This window comes from Idiotropiscis lumnitzeri, chromosome 21, assembly GCF_059441095.1.
Source record: "Idiotropiscis lumnitzeri isolate Australia: NSW breed Sydney's pygmy pipehorse chromosome 21, RoL_Ilum_1.0, whole genome shotgun sequence".
Classification (NCBI taxonomy): Eukaryota; Metazoa; Chordata; class Actinopteri; order Syngnathiformes; family Syngnathidae; genus Idiotropiscis; species Idiotropiscis lumnitzeri.
In genome coordinates this window covers 12476728-12495471 of record NC_142411.1, presented here as the reverse complement: position 1 = coordinate 12495471, position 18744 = coordinate 12476728, and the positions used below count along the sequence as shown (strand labels likewise).

Genomic DNA, 18744 nt, shown 5'->3' with positions numbered 1-18744 from the left:
GTTGGGGAAAGCAATAATACTGGTAATAGTGGATTGGAGCTGTTGATTGAAGAAAATTGGCTCTGATTCTGTGAAATGACTCATTTGCATGTGATTAAAGGTTCGAGAGAGGATGGAAACGTGTCAGTCACTAGTTTGCGGTGTGTCTGTGTGCGTGTGTGTGTGGGTGGCCACCATTAAAATACACTTAGACTATATATATTCAGAATGGGAGTCAACCAACCATGTGGTGAATTGTTTAATTGATAAAAGGTAGCATGCTTAAAGAGGCATGTGTGAAGATATTCCAGAAAAAGTTCATTGAGAGTTGGAGATGATGTGATCAAGATAAGAGGATAAATTCCTCTCACCTGGAAGTATATACTGCATATGCTCTGCGGTTCAACAAATGGGATACACTGACTGATCGGTGACAGTTCTTGACCAAATCTTTGTGGACGAATAATTTGGAAGTGGAATAGCTGATGGCATCATTTGACAACCAAATTAGTCAAATGGAGAAGGCCTATTGCGGTAATATTGCTGGACACACCTGTACCAACTGTGAATGACTTTGGACTGAATGAGGGGTGACACAGATGTTGACAATGAGACGAAAAAACTTGGACGGTGACTCTATGTATGGCATTCGTGCCAGAGACTGAGACCAAAAGACAATTGTGACTTGGTGAAATGTTTTGTTTTTTTAACCTGTTCTTTTCAGTGTGAATGCTCAGTTGTTGCTAAAGGAGCAGACGCTGTGTTGGTTATACGATTTATGTTGATTTTGCAGGTTGTGGATCACCTTCTGGGAGAATGACATGCTGTATTTGTTAATTTTTAACCCTAACCCTTTATTTTTCATGGTTGATTGATTTTGTTCATGATGAATTCAGGCTGATTTACAGGATGGACGCTGCTGATTCCAGTTCCGAGATTATGTGATGTTTGATCTGTAAGATGTGGTTTGTTGTCGTTTGTTTATTGAGGTGTATTTTGTAAGAGCCGTTTCCATGTCAAGCAGGTTGCGGGAGCAGCTACTGGATGGGAAGTGATTTTGTTAGTGTGAGTTGTTTCCAGTTGTGTTTCAGCATTCAAGTGAGTGTCCATTCCAGAAGGAGAGACGGCTGGTCAACGAATTAAGTTTTGTCTGTTTTTATTGGTATTTGTGTTGACACATGTGGGGCATGTGTCAAAGGGGGGAGATAGATGCAGTATTTTGTTCACATAATTGTTTTTGCATGTAAAGATGTTTAAGTGTTACTGTTACTGACGTCATGCGGAATAGTCCGTCAATGAGAAACTGCTAATCAGTTTGAGTAGTGCACACATTTTCGTGTCATTTTGAAAGAATGATGAAAGAAAATATTGTCTTGGATGTAGAAAGAGAATTGGTACATTTGCGGGTTCAGAGGGCCAAGAGTGCTAATTCATTGGGAAAGGAAAAAGAATATGGAAAGGAAAAAAAAAAAGGGAGGGGGGAGCAGCTAATGCTGCGGCTAATACAGGCAGCTCCCACTGTGCTGGCGCCTTCCGTTTCTGCTGCTCCTGGGCCAGGTTCTGGTGATGCAGCGCCACAGCAGGCATGTTGTCCGCACCAGCCGGTCAACAAGGTCACGTAACAGAAGTAGGAGTGGTTATAGACATGGGTTGTGAGTGGGACGTGCCCTTGCTGTGGGGTGTTGGGTCACTGGGTGATGAGCTGTCCATACTGAGCCACTTCCTGAAAGGTGCCATCCTGTGGTCCAGTGCCATGCCTGTCACGAAGAGCTCCACCAGCGAGGGGGCGCCACCGCTACCCACTCCTCTGACAACGCTTCCATGGCCTCTCAAAACACACTTGACTCCTCAACCAGATTGGGACCCCCAGTCCACAATCGGGGTGCCCGCGGAGCCTCAGCGTTCAAGGACTGGCAGGTCCCGGCATTCCGGTGACGGTTGATGGACAACAGTTTTGATGGTGGAACAAGATATTCCAGGCTTTGCAAGCTCCCTCTGCATATCCCAGTGAGCAACAACACTGTCACCCTTGCGGACTTCTCGAGATTGCCCGAGTCACTGCAGTGGACCGACACCGCACATATGAAACTAACACTGGAATTTGAGTGGCATTACCAGATGGGACTGAATTTGACTGTGCACATCCACAGGGGGAAGCATATGTTGTGCTCTCCTCCGTTCCAGTAGACTGGGCGGCTCTGAAACCAGGGTCTCCATCCTCCCGTGGTTTGTATGTCCTGTTCCTGCTCTGGTCTGCATGGTGTAGCCGCCCCCACTCATTCAAACCACCAATTGGTACTTTGCATTGAACACTGAGTTATGATGATTTGATTGGCCAGTGTGCATTCACCCAAAATCGAGGGTGAGAAATGGATCTTACATTAGGATTATGTGTTTGTAATGTCTACCAGCGTTGCCTTGCATGTGTGTCTTGCCCCGGAGCAGAGTAGACGGTATGAATGGTCTACGTTCGCCTGCCACAAATCACATTAACTGTCGGTGTGCATCATCATACTAAAGACTTAGGCCCCATGGTAAAGACGACTGGCGGGTTTCAGTTCAGATGTTGAATACTCTGTTTCACTATCAGGGTAGTGTATTTCAGCCCCATTACAAATTCTTTTGTCTTGGAACATTACCAAATTTCTCAACATTATGCTATACAGGGAATGGGTCACTCGGAAGCGAAAGTCCTGTTTGCATCTCTGCCGGAGGGGTTGTGGACCCAGAGTTCGACTGATGTTGGGCTCTGCTCCACGGCTTCCCCAATTTTTTGCTGTCTCTGCACCCTCCTGTTATATTATATTAAGAGGTTATTATACATTTGCCGTGACACAGCTTTATTTTAATACGTAGTGCATATAACATGTTGCAATCTAGTGAAGTAGACTATGCTTGAGTGTTTGCAGTTTGAGTGGAAATGCAGGAGAAAAGCTGACGCAACCAACATCGTGCTGAATCCTGATAAGAGATGTTTGCTGAAGTCTGCTGCAACTACGACGACACCTATGCTAAAGAAGAATGTCGAGAATAATAAAGAAATTCTTATGAAGTGGCTACAGAGAAATAACATAAGAACAATTATTGACAAATGTAATAAAGAGAAGTTGATATCACACGGCACAACATTAACTACACGGTATAGGTTTTGTTGCTAATTTTGGTTCACACATTAACTAACAACTCTGGGAACAGCCACCTGCACCCAGGTTAAGGCGACTCAAAATCAACATGAAAGAAGTGCGGACGTGAGCAGGATCAACAACAGCTGCGACCAGAATAAACATACCATTGATCTGTTGTGTAAACCTGTATTGTGATATAACTCGTGAATCTCAATAAAAGGCCCAGGGGGGTGCAGTAAGCTTCAGAGATCCGACCCGATCACTGGGGTATCATCTCTCCTGGCTGCCAGACTCTTGCCACTTGGTGTCCGTGTCTATTTTGTCTCTGATTCTTCTGTGACATTTCAAAGTTCGGGCTGGATGGTGACTGGATCGAGCGGAGGGAACAGTGACGGCTGGAGGAAGACTGTGCACAGCAACTAGTATTTAAAACCCTCATCTCGAGGTCAGCCTCTCTAGAACATCCCGACGCGCGGCTCGGTCACCATCCGACTGAACCAGAAGGGACAGCACGGAACACCGGGGGTAAGATAAACTTTAAAAATATACTATGTCTGATTGACGAACCTGACACCTCCCCTATTTGACAGAGTCAGTGATGGTACAGCTTGGGGGCGAAGGGGGGCATTCCGGAGACGATGGCTGACTTGAAGACTGCAGTGGCTTTGGAGCCATCCACGTCCTGGAATGTGCCGGTTTTTCTTGTTGAAAATGATTCCATTTGGCATCTCAGGTGCTCCATTTTGTGTGGAGTGTTTCTGCTTGTTGTATTTCAGGTGGGGTGTAACTGGAGGTGGATGCAGATTGGAACCTCACTTGGAGCAAGCGACAAGGAGGACTCCTATGAGTGTTGTAGGATGCGAACATCAGATCTGTTTTTTCCTACAGTGTTACCCGATCAAGTCAGTCATGTCCTGAATATGGTTGTGAGGTTGGATGGGATCCAAGGGGGGTCTAAGGGGATTTATGGTTGGTTTGTTGCGTTCATAGCGTTAGCCTTATGCGTTCGGATATCATTGTCTTAATGGGTCCATTTATTTCTATCCGCGGGTCTTACTTTGAACATGACTGTCTTTGTTGAGTGTGGTGTTTTTACATATGATACTGACGGTTCTTGTTTATTGTCATTACTTTCTACTGTCAGATGTTTTACTGTTGCAGGATACTGTGGAGCTGTTCAGGGTCCTGCAGACGGTTGATGGGACAGTAAATCTTACCAGTATTGTCCTGTTTGTCGGCGTGCTTTTCTATCAGTGCAATGGACTGTACACCACATACACACACACACAGACACTCGCATAGGAAGCGCGACGCTGGTGGGAAATCTTTACTATGTTTTGATATTGTTTGGATTTGCTGCATGACTAGTTTGTTTCACTTATGTTTGTCAAGTCAAGTCAATTTTATTTGTATAGCCCTTAATCACAGACAGTCTCAGACATGTTTATGCATGTCACATTTGGCCTTTATTTCCATTTTAGATGTTTACGGCTATTGTACTTTGTGTCATGTGTTTATTATCTTTGTGACAGTGTTCCTTCATCCTGATTGGATTGTGGATGTGTTATGATTGGATTGTGGATGTGTTAGAAAGGACCTCCCTCTTTTTCCCCACTCTCTACACGAGGGTTTTTTTTCCGACGGAGGTTCGGTGGATCCCTAACACTTCCGTATGGACTGCATCGAAATTTGCTTAATGTTAATGTCGGTTTGCTAAAAGAATTACTGCTCAAGGGGTAACTTTGCTGCGACCGGGGTGGTTGATTGGCGATCTTTTTAATTCTTGCGGATGTGTGTAGTCCTGTGGGAGGTGTTAGGGTGCCATCAGAGAGTGATTTGGCCTTATTAGATGTAGTTTTTCCTAGTCTAAAGTTAACCTTAAGTAACATGCCTTGAGCATCATTTAGGATCTAGTCAAATAGGTTTTCAAATTGTAGACATGAGATTGGCATAAAATGTTGGAATGAGATTTTTGAATTCATGCTGATGCCGTTTTTGCTTTATCTTGACTAAGTGTCGAGGCAATCTGGGTTTGCCTCGAAGGGGGGATTATGTAGTGTATTTTCACAAGGTCTAACATATACAATTTATTTTATGGCCATGACGATATTGTTGCTTTTAGGAATACCAAGGCTTGGGTTGGACCTCCCGAATACATAAGTTACAGTCTTGAGAGGCATCGGGCCTCAACATAATTTACGAAGGGTCAGGGATTTGAACAGGGGTCATCGACGCCCCAAGGAAGGTGTTTACAGAAAAGGGGTCTGACGCCAAGGAGTCGCATCTGCGAGGGGGTCCGTACCTCGCACCCATAGGAGCCTGTTGAAAAGTTCAGTTAAGGGGCAGCAGGATAAGAATGCATATGCAATAAGGGAGAATTAGATATTCACGTCTTTTGTTTGCCTTCCCTGTAAGAAGGGAAGGCTCGAGAGGGGGACACCTTTTTTGCTTTCGGGAACTTCTGACATCAGCTGAGATCAATAAAATCTTTTTCCAACCACCGGTGTGTGTCAGACGTTTTTTCCATCACCAAGCCAACCTTGCCTGGCGACCTGTCCGGAGGGGTGCTGAGCCAGACCCGCACATCAACAACGACATTTACCACAACGCCTCCCCTAAAGCACCTCTTGGGATGTCCGGGGTGTCACTTATTTGAAAATTGGTGGAAATTTCTTGTTGGAAAAAAGTTAAAAATCTGAATTGCTCAAAAGAAAATGGGGAAAGCTTCCATATAGTATTCAGGACTGAATAGTTTGGAAAACTTATATCCACCGTGGTAGGGGCATTGTCAGAAACGATTCTTACAATAGGTGCGACGGACATGAGAGAAGAACGAAGAAAACTAAAGATTGAGGGGAAAATGTAAAAAAAATAATAAAACAAATGCAATTGATAATATAAGGTTTTAAAAATTAATGCACTCTCTATCCCCAAGAAGCTCCCAGTTTATATACATTCTTGATAACCTTTACTGCTCTCACAAACAGTCAAAGATTTGGACCCCACTTCTTGAATAAAATATAAGAAAAAAAAAGAAAAGAACAAAAATAAAGTCCCCTGTGACTCCAGTGATCCCCATAGCATGGTATCATAACATAAAAAATTCACATAAAAAAAGGAAATAATCATGAACAAATACAGTAATCATAACAATGACAGCAACCCTAAATAGCAAAATAATCCCTTTGTCCGTTCAGCCACCCTTACGTGAACAAGATTGGGTCGCCAGCGGCAGCTTGAAAAAGAATAGTCATCAGACGAATACAGCCGCCTTGCAAACAAAACAAATAGTCACTGGGCATGCCAATTTAGAAGGGGAAAAAACTAAACGGAAAAAAAAACACAGAACTACAAATCATTCAAATAAGTCAAAAAGGCAGAAGTCTCTTTAACTGAAGTGGAAAGTTTTTTAACACCGTCTTTCTAAGTGATTTGGAGCCTCGCCCAGGAGAGCAAAGCTGGTCGTAGATGCAAACTGGCGAATCACTGTACTTCCGCTCGTTCTTCCATCCGCGGGGTTTTCAGATGACTAGCTCCTTCAGTTAAAATGGATGAAAAGACGCGATCACCCGTGCTTGCCCCCAAGTTGGGGTTTGGCTGCAAGACTCCGGAAGACCAATAATTCTAATATTATTGCGTTGGCTTTGCCCCTCCAGATATGAGCTCTTTGAGCTGAGCTTAGCGCAGGCCTCCACATTAGCATGGGCACCATAGCCTCAAAATTTAGAACGCGGTCATCAGTTAGGTTGAGGCCGGACTCCAAACTCACAATCCGCTCACGATAGCTTGTAACTACAGCCTGTAGAGAGTCAATTTTGTTACCATAGAAGCAAAAGCCGACTTGAACACCGCAGACATCACCAAAGCTATGGATTTGCGGTGCTCCACCTGCATGCCAGCGAGCGCTACCATGCTAACTTGGTTAGCTGAGGCGAGTGGATAATTCTTTCTCAGTTTTTTTTTCTTGCACCATATTTTAAAAAAAGTGGGTCACAATAAGTTAGGATTCATCAAGACAGAGTGGGAGCACACAATGCGTGCCTTTACTCCATTTTTCCTCTCCACCAGAAGTCTTTTCTGGGTATTTTAATGAGAAAAACTTTACTAAGTGGGTATTTTTTGCATTGGTAGGGAAAAGGTCAAGAGTTGAAATTTGGAACAACTTCAATCGGTCAAAAACAAATTAAATTTACAAATTAGAAAGATTTTTTGTAAGGGTGGTTTTTTTTTAATCCTGAAAATGTTACATTTTTGTGTGGGAATTGTTTTAGATGAATTGAGAAGTAAATATATTTCATTTCAAATTGACACTATAATTGTATTTTTAATTTGACATTGAAAATGAATTTTTGGGTGAAAAATGTGAAATTCTGGGAAAACCAGGAATTTTTACAATACAGTAAATCATTTTTGGGATGAGAAATATGAATGTTCCCCTATTGTGAATTTTTGGAATATGTTGAAATTGGAATGTTGAGAATTGATTGAAATGTAGAAAAAGTAGCACATAATAAAAGTATGAGGAGTAGAATATAATAATATTAATGCTGTAGAATAAAATATGTGAATAGATTTTTGACGAAAATGTAATGATTTTCCGATTTCACAAATGCACTAGCGATTTGTGATTGGATAATTAAGGAAGCAGGCCTAAGTTCCACCCAAATATGCAACGGCTTAAGCATGAAGCCGCGGAGGAGTATCACTAGTTTTCAAATCACAGCAATGTCTTATGCACGTGCCAATGATGGGTGCATAGCATGAGAATTACAACATTGATCCTCCATTCATCCGTGAAACGACCATTCATATAACCCAAATAGTTTGTAAATAGAAGTATTCTAGGTACATAAAACAAATGTGTTTGTAACTAGATATTCCACTCTGATTATATTTATAAACAATGTACATTATAAATGTTACATTTTTCCATTAGTAGTTTTGCCAATAGCTTTGTCTGGTCAAAAAAATGCTGTCTTTATTTTTCTTGTGGACATTCCTATTCGGTCACTGATGGTGCAGTGGTATAGCCCCACTGACTTTGATCGGTTCCCACTCGGTGATGGTGTCTTTGTGTATCCTGCGACTGGCTGGTGACCAGTTCAGGGTGTAGTGTGCCTTTTGCCCCTGGTCAGCTGGGACAGGCTTCAGCACCCTCACACAACCCGGTACAGGATAAGCAGTATGGAAGATGGGAGATATTCCCAGGTCATTTCTTTCTCAGGGCAGTGAATAAAACACAACAGGACTCTTTTTTTGTCTTAGAAGAGGTTTTATTACCTCTTCTCTGAGAAGGGTTCATCAGTTCGTGACGTCTTCATTTTATATTTTATAAATATTAATTTATGTTACGTCAGGTCTTAGAAGACTTTTTATTTATATTTGTTTTCATTTAAAAAATGTTATTCATGTTCAGTGAAATCAAGAAAGATTGACAGTTTTCTTCAAGAAACATTGTTGTTCATTAACATTCATTATTAAATATGACTCTTAAAAATGCACTTCCAATAAAATTGGGCAAAACTGCTTATAATTTGTCAGTCGAGGTGGTGTTATCGGCAGCTGTTGAATGTAACTAAAAAGCAACTTGTCATCCAACTTTATTAGTTTTAAAGTTATTTAATTGGTAAAGTACCTACGATACAGTACTTTTAAGATCAATTAACCAGTAAAGCAATTATGTGACTTTTTCAAAGTACAGCTTACTGTTGTAACACTGCTTATGTGATAGAAGAGCCAGATGTTCGGCTTAGAGACATTGGCAAGAGACAAGAAGCAGAGCTGGAGGTGGCAGAAGGGAGGAAGTGGAAGCTCACTTTAAGAATGACCAGGTTGGATTGGATTACAGATGAGCTCAAATTTAGATGTTGTGGGGACAAAGTTAGATAGATTTGGACACGTCCGGAGGAGAGATATTCAGTACATTTGGCAGAAGGATAATGAGAGTGGAGCTGCCAGGCAAGAGACCTTGAGGAAGACCTAAGAGAAATTTATACTTGTAGTGTGGGAAGACATGAGGGAAGTTAGTGTTAGAATGGAAAAAGTGGAAAATGGGCTTATATGGAAAAGGATAACCCAAGTAAGGGCGATATAGGACATAAAAATTCAATAATTTAAACCAAAATTTAAATCTTTAATATGCAAATAAAACCACAGTGTTCCCACAACAGACACCCGTGGAACCCCTTTACAGACATTCAAATAATTAGATTGGCAACCATTATCCAACTTACATTTACACACGTGTGTATGCTTTTGCAAATGCAGGTACAGTATGTCCAATGAACAACTGGAATATTTGAAGGCTGATCAATGAAAGCAGGACGCACTTGAGTGAATTTCCGTGAATTTTAAAATGCTGGTGAACTTATGTACGTGTACTTTATCAGTTTTTTTATTTTAATATTTAGTCAAACATCTGGCAGTTACTTTATATGGGGTGTTGTGTCGAACTGAACAAACCATTTTATTGAGTCATCAATTTTGGAATACGGCTTTAACACAAGCGCAATGACTACTTTCTGGATCAATTGTATGACAATGTATGCATTTAAGATCAGTGAGAATTCTTTAGTTCATACTGAGAATACTGAGATGCTTTTTTTAAGTAGTTATATTTAACACATGGACTTGTTCTGGAAAATACGGTGCTTTTCTCTGTTTAACAGACTTGTTGATTGGCCATCATTTGAGTTTAGATTAGTTCTATATACAATGTAGTATTCTTTACACTTGACACAAGTCTAGTCAATATATAAACATTCATGCAACAGAGAAAACACATTCACTTACGTCTAGAAGTGTAATTCATGTCAAAATACACTTGCATCTTGATTGTGTCAAGGGAAGGACTGCATGTGGGTGTGAGTGTCTCCATGGACAGCTGTAAGGAATATAACAAAAAGAATACTGTAAAAATGCCGCTTAGTGAGGAAAGGGCTTAACTCACTCAATCCATTAGACCAGGCGTGGGCAAACTAAGGCCCGGCCAGGGGCCACATGCGGCCCGTTAAGCGTGTTAATCCGGCCTGCCGAACTTGAAAAAAATGAAATGAATAAACCTTGTTCATGTTTTATTTTCTAAATACTGTGGTTTTTCAAAGACATATATATTATTGCAATGCTTTGGTTCACTTTCATTGAAAATGAAATGTATTTTTTTTTCCTCCGATGAAGTGAGGTTACCAAAACACTCCATCCATCTGCTCCTGGTCCGGCCCCCCTCTGTCAAATTTTAGAACCCATTGTGGCCCGCCAATCAAAAAGTTTGCCCACCACTGCATTAGACGCATATATACGTTTTCAAAAACTTAGTCCCCGCCTCCCAAAGACATATCTATACGTCTTAACCTTTTTTTTTTGCGCCATAGTGTACAGTAGGCTCTGACACAGCCTATGACTGAGAATCATCTTTGTCTGCATTGTAAATCATGTATAAATCAACCAGGAGAAGGCAGTGGTGTAAGAAATCCACCAGGATCACGTCGCAGAAGGTTGTAGTGGGGGGGAGTGTTGCAGGAGTGTTGCAGAAGTTATGGAAGAATGTGCAAACTGGAGATTATTACACATCGCAGTAGCGATGGTAAATAAAAACAATTTATCCTTGAGGCATGGTTTGGGGTGAAAATAAAAAAATAAAAAGTGTGACTGATTTGTCAAAAGAATATGTGACGTGAGGGAAAGCTGCAAAGATCAGTGCAAAGTAGCTTGCAAGTTCCCATTCAAAGCTTTGTCACCCCTCATGCTCATCAGTGAGTTTTATGGACATCAGAATGCCCTACAATACCATGAAGTTGCCAATAATACTAATAATATATGCACAGATCTTGCGTTCTGCACATGCGGATAAAACGTTGCGAACGTGTGCAGCACGACACACAATTCCACAGACGAAAGAACAGCGTGGAAGTCAGAATGTTAACCCGCTTTGGTTTGATAAATCACCACCATAAAAAGCCCACAATTATTTAAGCTGATTTGAATAGTAAATTAACAATCTAATTATTTTTACAGGGGTGGTGATATTGCCCCCCCTCTTGTAAGGTTATGCCCCAGTAGCAGTTGGGACGAGCGGGTTACATGTTGTCAGAATAAGGAAATGCAGGCACGCTTGAATGCAGAATGGTGTCGCATGTCTCTTCATACACAAACAATGATCTTTAAATACATCTCTGCTGTTAGCATGCATATGTACTTGATAGATATGGAAACGTTAAAGTGTATGGGACATGGTTTATACAAATTTTAACATTTATTGAACAATAATATTTCTTGTCTCAATGAACAGTTTCTCAAATGGATACACGTTATCATGCAATTAGCATTACTCTATGATAATCTTTTGTGCGGGGTCAGACTGACAATGAAATCATGGGGAAAGTGGGTATGATGTCATCAACCCACATCTGTGACCTTCGACCTAAGTGTGCTCATCATGGATTTTCTTCTGATTCATTTTGCTTCTCTGTTAAACAATAAAAACTGAGCAACCTATACTTAGCAACAATCTTCAGAGTCTGAAGGTGACCCCATTGACCCAGTGATGCACCGGCTGGATCAAATGGCCAGTGGGCAGACCCAGCTCATAAAGACATTGAGGGTTTCTTTTTGTTTGTTGTTTTTTTAGGCCTTAAAAAAGGTTTTAGAGTAATTTTCTTTGGTTTCCATACACTTTAAAGCCTTGGATTAGTCAGGAAATTCGATTCGCAGTTTTTTCTGGGCGTACAATTATTGTACCCACGCAATCTGCTCATTTAGTGATAATTGCGGACACAGAACATACACACATATAAGCACTGAACGGCGCAGGGGTCAAAGTGATGACAACTGTCTCTTAGTTATCTGAAACAGTAAACTCATTAGCAAATGGTCAATTTAAGTTCATATCATTAAAATTATTACTAGTGATTTTAAATGACTGCAGTTTCACTACCCAGTACAGTGAAAATGTTGTTTTTTTAAGGCTGATCCATCATTATTTGTACTTATGTAAAAAAAATTTAAAAAGTAAACACTTCTGTATTAGACGGTCTTGCATCATACCACACTTGAGAAACAATACTCTAGGCTGTTGTTTTATAAACAATAAATTCCATAGTGTACATTTTACTCTAACAAGACAATATTTAGTCGTAGTAATATTGAGTAAAATTTGAGAGTAAAATCCATCCACCCATTTTCTGAACCGCTTTTCCTCACTCAGGCCTCATGGGTGCTGGAGCCTATCCCAGCTATCATTGGGCAGTAGGCAGGCTACACCCTGAACTGGTTGCCAACCAATCGGAGGGCACACATAGACAAACAACCATCCTTACTCACACTCATACCTAGGAGCAATTTTGAGTGTCCAATCAACCTGCTGTGCATGTTTTGGAACGTGGGAGGAAACCCACGCATGCATGGGGAGAACATGCACTCTCCACACAGAAAGGCCGGAGCTGGAATCAATCCCTGCATCTCTGCGCTGTGAGTCGCCCACCGTTTCGTGAGAGTAAAATATTCAGCACAAAATTCTCAGAGTAAATTTCTCACAGAATATGACCATTTTTTTTTTTTGCTTACTGGAACCAAATGTCTTTTTAGAGTAAAATGCACTCCACAAAATGTACCTACTTAGTGCACCTTCTTGTTCTGTATAAGACTCCCAAAGTACACCAGATTGAGGAAAAAAAGGATTAAAAATTATCTGAAGAATGCTCAAAGTTAAGCAGTTAGGTTGCTGTTTTCTCTCTTTATATGCTAGGGTCAATATATTTGCATTATAAGGAGTGTTACCTTTGTGGAGAGTGAACTGCCATCTTTAGATATTGGTGTAATAATCTGTTTTGCACTCTCAAAGCCTTGTGGGGTTCTTGAGTCTTTGCCACTTTGTAAACTCAGCATTATGGCATTGTTTTTTACTTATGCTCGCCGCCTGCGAGCGACACGACTCTTTTCAAAGAGTTGCTGGCGTTACTCTTCCGAGCAGTCGTCACAGAGACCACCACAGCAACGGACGTAACCGGACTACGTCATTGCAGAGACGCGTAGATGAATTTATTTAACCAGGGTAAAATAACGGCATTGTCTAGTCATCTACAACATGAATGTAATTAATGTGTTCTTACCTTTAAATCGTTCATATCGGTCGACAAAGCATCTCCTCTTACAGTACATTCGTGTATTAATTCCCGAATGACGGTTTTAACAACACTTTCGACCAGAGCCCGATCCATATTTATAATCGTGACAACTGTCGCTTGCTTAAACCCAAGTGCTGATGTGTTGTTAGCAATTGGTTGCCAAAGCAACAGCGGCCGGACCGGAGACAGACTATGTCCTAGAAGAATGCGCTTCAGGTACACTGTTTCATATTATTATTTTATTATTGCTTTCATGCCATTCAACAGGAATATTTTTTCCCCATCCATTCTCTGAACCGTTTATATTCACTAGGGTTAATTCTTGGTAATCCAGAAATGGCAAACCCAGCCCACACGCTGACCTTATTTGTACTTTAGTATAATGCATACTCACACAGTCACTAAATCTAATTACTGATTAAACTCTTTTAAAAAAGTACATACTGAAATGTAATTAAGTATAAAATATAAGAAAGGAAAATTAACTTCTGCAGTCAATTGTATACAGCTCTCGTCAGCAAAATTAAATTTCACAAAAAAAGATAACATTGTACCGTTTTCCTGTTCGCAAAATTTTGACAAGAATAAGGACTGAACTGACAATAGGTCTTGTACAAGTGACGCATCAGATATTTTTGTGTGTCAGACTGTCAGTGCAGTAATTAGATGTCTGTTTTGCTTTTGTGACACCTCAAACCATGACACAATAAAGAGAAGACTGTAAATGGGCATTTGATAGTAAACTAATTTATTTACAAATGTTAAGTCATGCCTGTTTCAACCATCTTTCCAGAACTAAATGAAAACAAGTCCAGCCAGACATGTTCTCTGAGGTGGGCATTCCTTCAGACTGATAGACGCCCGTTTTGCTGGCGATTGACTAACGATGGGACACTTTTTAAGAATTACGGATGAAGCACTGTCGGAAGTGGATTTTTGTTCGTCAGATTGGTCATCATTCATAGTGTCCGTGAGTGTAAGGGAGTTACTCGTAAATCAGTGATGGACGCCTGTTTTGGTGACGCTTTTTTGGGGCTCGACGGACGGACCAACAGACTTCCAACAGACCATGTGACAGACTTCACTGACGGACACCCTGATGATTGCAATTCGGTTCGTCACGAAAAATGAGCAAAATGTAATATAATGCCCACCTCATCTTGTTCTAACCAGCTATCTACAACTACATGAAAACAGGTCCACTTCATGCTCTACAAAAGTTACACATTAATATAACTTTAGTTTTCTTTAATGTTTTGTGGTTTAAAAAAAAAAAAGGAAACGTGGCCGACCAGAACACGTGAATGGACGGACGCAGAAGTAATAGAATATTAATGTAACATCATTTATAATAAATTGGATCTTTTATTGTGTTAATCTACAGGATGGCTCACTTTTAAAATCACATGGATGGACCGCACACATATAAGTAAGTCTAAGATACTGTGAAGAAATTAGGAAACAATTGAAAAGAGGTGGGGTGAGTAAGAAAACAGAAAAAGGTTTATTCGGTTATATTAACACGTTGACTGCCATTGACGGTTAAAGACATCAATTATTATTTTTTTTTTTTTACTTGGCTGGTAGTGACACACCTATATGTAATAATAAACCTTGCTTAGATGGCCAGCCGGGAGTCTCTCCAGCGTGTCCTGGGTCGTCTCGGGGCCTCCTGCCGGTGGGACATGCCCGGAACACCTCACCAGGGAGGAGTCCAGGAGGCATCCCAATCAGATGCCCGAGCCACCTCATCTGGCTCCTCTCAACGTGGAGGAGCAGCGGCTCGACACTGAGTCCCTCCCGGATGGCCGAGCTTCTCACCCTATCTCTAAGGGAGAGCCCAGACACCCTGCGGAGGAAACTAATTTCGCCCGCTTGTATCCGAGATCTTGTTCTTTCGGTCACGACGCACAGCTTGTGACCATAGGTGAGGGTAGGAACGTAGATCGACCGGTAAATCGAGAGCTTCGCCTTTTGGTCAGCTCCCTCTTCACCACGACGGACCGATACAGCGTCCGCAAGTGCCCATCTGCTAATTGTGTTAAAGACTTTTCTGTTGCTGACCCTGATTTAGAGAGATTGTGCAAAGAGCAATGGTCGCGGAAGGATCCCCCTCATTCTGTTTACCATCTTGGGAAAATTTATAGGAAAAGATTAAGTGCTATTTTGTAATCAAAAGTGCATTTCACAAAGTATGAATATAAAATATTCGTGGGACACAATTTTATGTAAAATTATTATTTATTGAGGGATTTTATTTTACTGAATAAATGCACTTTTTAATTCTTGTTCCTATATTATTAAAAAAAAAATGTCAGGGATGTTGCTATCAAAACAAGCCTGAACAAATGAATCAACCAGCCAATATTGTCTTTGTCACTCATGAGGAGCAGACCTCCGGACCTTTTCAGTGAGAAGGCCCAGAGAAATATTTGAAGCTTCCTGCTCCCGTGTGGGTTTTTTTTTGCATCACAGTAAAGGATCTTATACATTTGGCTATAATGGATTTTATACAATTGACTACAAGTTACATGTATTCAGTTTAATGCAATAAAGATATTTACGGATTGTGCTTAATTCAATGTACAATAAAAGGTCAGGGCAGGCTATGTAAAATGCATGGGTGGCAGATGTTTTGTACAGGACGAGCCGCACGTCTGAGAACTGAGTGTGCTGACGCAGAACGTTCCAAACATCAAGGCGCTGTTGTGTGAGATGGTCAGACGGTCGACCGTGAAAACGGAATAACAGATCCAGTGTCTCATGGGCAGTTGAGCGCACAAACAACTGCCTTGGCGCGCGCCCATGGGAAGAGCCGACACGCCATACTGCGGGGTGAAGATATCCAATAAGAGAAAGCTAAAGTTAGCTGCAGATGACACATAGCAAATAGGAGTAGTAGGATGTCTTTGCTTTGTTTTGTTGAAATGTATAAATGATCCTGGTCAACTCGGGGGGGCGGTCTTCTGTTGGGTACAGAGACGCGCAGAGCTGTAATGGTAGGAACCGAGCCCCAGACTTTGTACTAGATCTGCTGTTAGGAATAAATCCGCCCCGTGTGAAATCACCGGCTTCTTGGTCATCTCTCTCTCAAAACAAGCGCGCATAATTGTTGGATGAATGTAAGTCGTGTTTGGTTAATGGAGTCAGATAATAGTTAAAATTCCAACAACAGCAAAGCAATTTGAATATGCAACTCATACAGAATGTTAAACTTGAACATTGACTTTATCACACTCGCCCACGCTCTGCCTGTTTATTCTAACAGTTTCAGTTTCCAAGACATCTTTTGGTTCACACTTCTGCTAAGTTTGTGACGTTCTGACTGTAAGTATATGTTTGAAACTTGATAACATTACAAACTTAAATTTCTTTAACAAATCCCTCGCGTTTCAAATTTCCCCATTGTGGGACTAATAAAGGACATCTTTATCTTTTCATCACGTTTCAAATATCAAAGGCTGTCGCTTGATGGGGGAGAAAAACTACCCCAAAATTCCGTAACTTTGGGCAAAAAGAGTAGAAACCCATGCCTCAAGCGAGAAGCCAACAAAAAGATAACCAAAAAAATAATAGCAAATCGAAAGCTGCTGGTTTCTTGAGACGAGTGCAGACAGCAATCTGCGGCTGGGTAACTTTTCTGCGTTGATGCTGTCCTAGTCTCAAGGTTGTGCGCTGATTGCCACCAGGCACAGCCTTGCAAAGAAGTAGATAACGCATCTGGTCGACAGGGCTGTGGCCAGTCGCTGTCCGGTGGTTCGCTCCATTTTTCCGAGTCGGGTGTGTTTACCACGGAAAACCCTCTTTCCCATTGTGGTCTTTCGTCGGTACACTGGAGTGTATGTGGTGGAGATTCCACTGCGACTGGTGGATCCAGCCGCCACGCCCCTCGACTTTTGCTGCCGTAGGGGTCACTGCAATCACCTGGTGAGCGTCGTCCCAGCGTTCACTGTCCCAACGGGGTCGTTTCAACACCTTGAGGAAGACTTGGTCTCCCACACGGACGTGGTCTGTCTGTGGATCAGAACACACTGGCAAGTCATTGTGTCTCTTTCCGGTCAAACATGTTTTTCATGGTTTCCAATTGTAATTGGGTCATTTCCTGTTAAGTGAGCTTCGCATTTACAAATAGCTACTTAGACGTGCTTTATGCACAACTTCTTTTCTTCTTGTGGTTTTAAAGCCCCTGTTTGCCCAATGTCGACAGAACACATGAACATAAATCTTGGCTGTCAGTCCAAATTGTAAAATGTTTTTTAGAAAACATCTTACAAGCCCGGATCAGCGCAGAAAACTCTGCTGCTTGTCCTGAACATACAGATTTTTGTGTCCTCGAAACAAAATTTTGGTTTGCGTTGTTAAAGAAAATCCCACCCCGTTGCGGCCGTCAAAAAACTCTCTCTCCAGTCGGGAGAAAAGTGTGCATGAGGTCAGGTCGCGGTTTGGTGGTAATTTGGACGCGGCTTCCACGTGCCTTCTACTGGTGCGGGAAAAAGTGATGCCGGGCTGAGCGCATCGCACCTTTAAGAGTGTGATGTGTCCCTGTGACAATCAGGGCGCCGTGCAATGTGAATGTCGTGGGGTGGACAAAAATGTCATTTTTTTATTCCAAAATAAGGGCCGCGACTTTGTGCGGCACTTTCAATGTTAATTTGTGGAGCAAGATAATCTCCGCAGATGCCTCAGCCATTAAAGCAGCGGTAAGGACTGCTTGAACACACTCTGGCCATGGGATCCAATTGTTGTGACTAGTAGGCAACTGGTTTAATTTTCCTCCGTGTTTCTGCAGCAACACGGGGGTCATGAAACCATTTTTTGCAGTCACTGTTTGCTCAAATGGTTCATAGTAATTTTGTTGTGCTAATACAGCATTTTCCGGTTCCGGCGCCGCGCGAGTGGCTGCCTGTTTACAGCAGCGTGGCTCACTATTCAGCCTTTTTCGTGTGTTTTTTCCCTTTACCCTTTTTTATTTTATTTTTACCTCACCTCAGCAATGGACATCCAACTTGCGGTGGTTTTACTGCTGTTGGGGGCTGTTTTTTGCGCGATCGTGTCCGGAGACGAAACTCGGAGCTACGGATCGATCGTGTACACAAGAGATCAGCTGTTAGCACTCCGTGCTAACCCCGCGTGGGCTCCCGGAGCGAGACCCGATATCCCCCGCGAGCTGAGGAGGAAGAGACGGGGATGTCGTGCGGGGGCTAAACGCCAGGCAAGGAGGAGACGATATCACCCCGTCCTCCCGTCCGTTATTATGGGGAATGTTCGATCCCTCCCCAACAAAATGGACGAGCTAACAGCGCTAACCCGGCACGAGAGGATTGTCCGGGAGGCTAGCTTGCTGGTGTTCACGGAGTCGGGGCTAACAGAGCTAACGCCGGACGCCGTCGTGGAATTGGACGGCTTCCAAATACTACGCGCGGACAGGACACTGGAGAGCGGTAAGAGAAAAGGGGGAGGGCTGGCTGTGTTTGTTAATGATAGATGGTGTAACCCTGGGCATATAACTGTTAAGGATC

General features: G+C 42.0%; 2 protein-coding genes across 4 annotated transcripts in view; one reads left to right on the top strand and one right to left on the bottom strand.

Annotated features, from left to right (window-relative positions):
* The window catches only part of cfap206 (cilia and flagella associated protein 206), a 62391-nt gene extending 48983 nt beyond the window's left edge, over positions 1–13408 (bottom strand). Inside the window, exons 1-2 of the mRNA XM_088285780.1 lie at positions 13211–13408; positions 9897–9987 (exon numbers count right to left, since the gene is read on the bottom strand). Coding sequence (XP_088141906.1) covers positions 9897–9987; positions 13211–13318 — 199 coding nt within the window. The 5' untranslated portion in view covers positions 13319–13408. The remainder of the gene's footprint in view (positions 1–9896; positions 9988–13210) is intronic.
* On the top strand, positions 13078–16604 carry LOC148317001 (uncharacterized). 3 transcript variants are annotated; one of them, XM_088285782.1, is made up of 3 exons: positions 13078–13152; positions 13375–13441; positions 14848–16604. In XM_088285782.1, exons 1-3 carry the CDS (start codon positions 13134–13136, stop codon positions 15395–15397), a joined length of 636 nt encoding a protein of 211 aa, XP_088141908.1. In that variant the 5' UTR covers positions 13078–13133; the 3' UTR covers positions 15398–16604. The 3 variants fall into 3 exon arrangements, with proteins under 3 accessions (XP_088141908.1, XP_088141909.1, XP_088141907.1); XM_088285783.1 differs by lacking the exon at positions 13078–13152 and adding an exon at positions 14610–14654 and having other exon boundaries at positions 13177–13441; XM_088285781.1 differs by lacking the exon at positions 13078–13152 and having other exon boundaries at positions 13177–13441.
* Positions 16605–18744: the final 2140 nt, after the last annotated feature.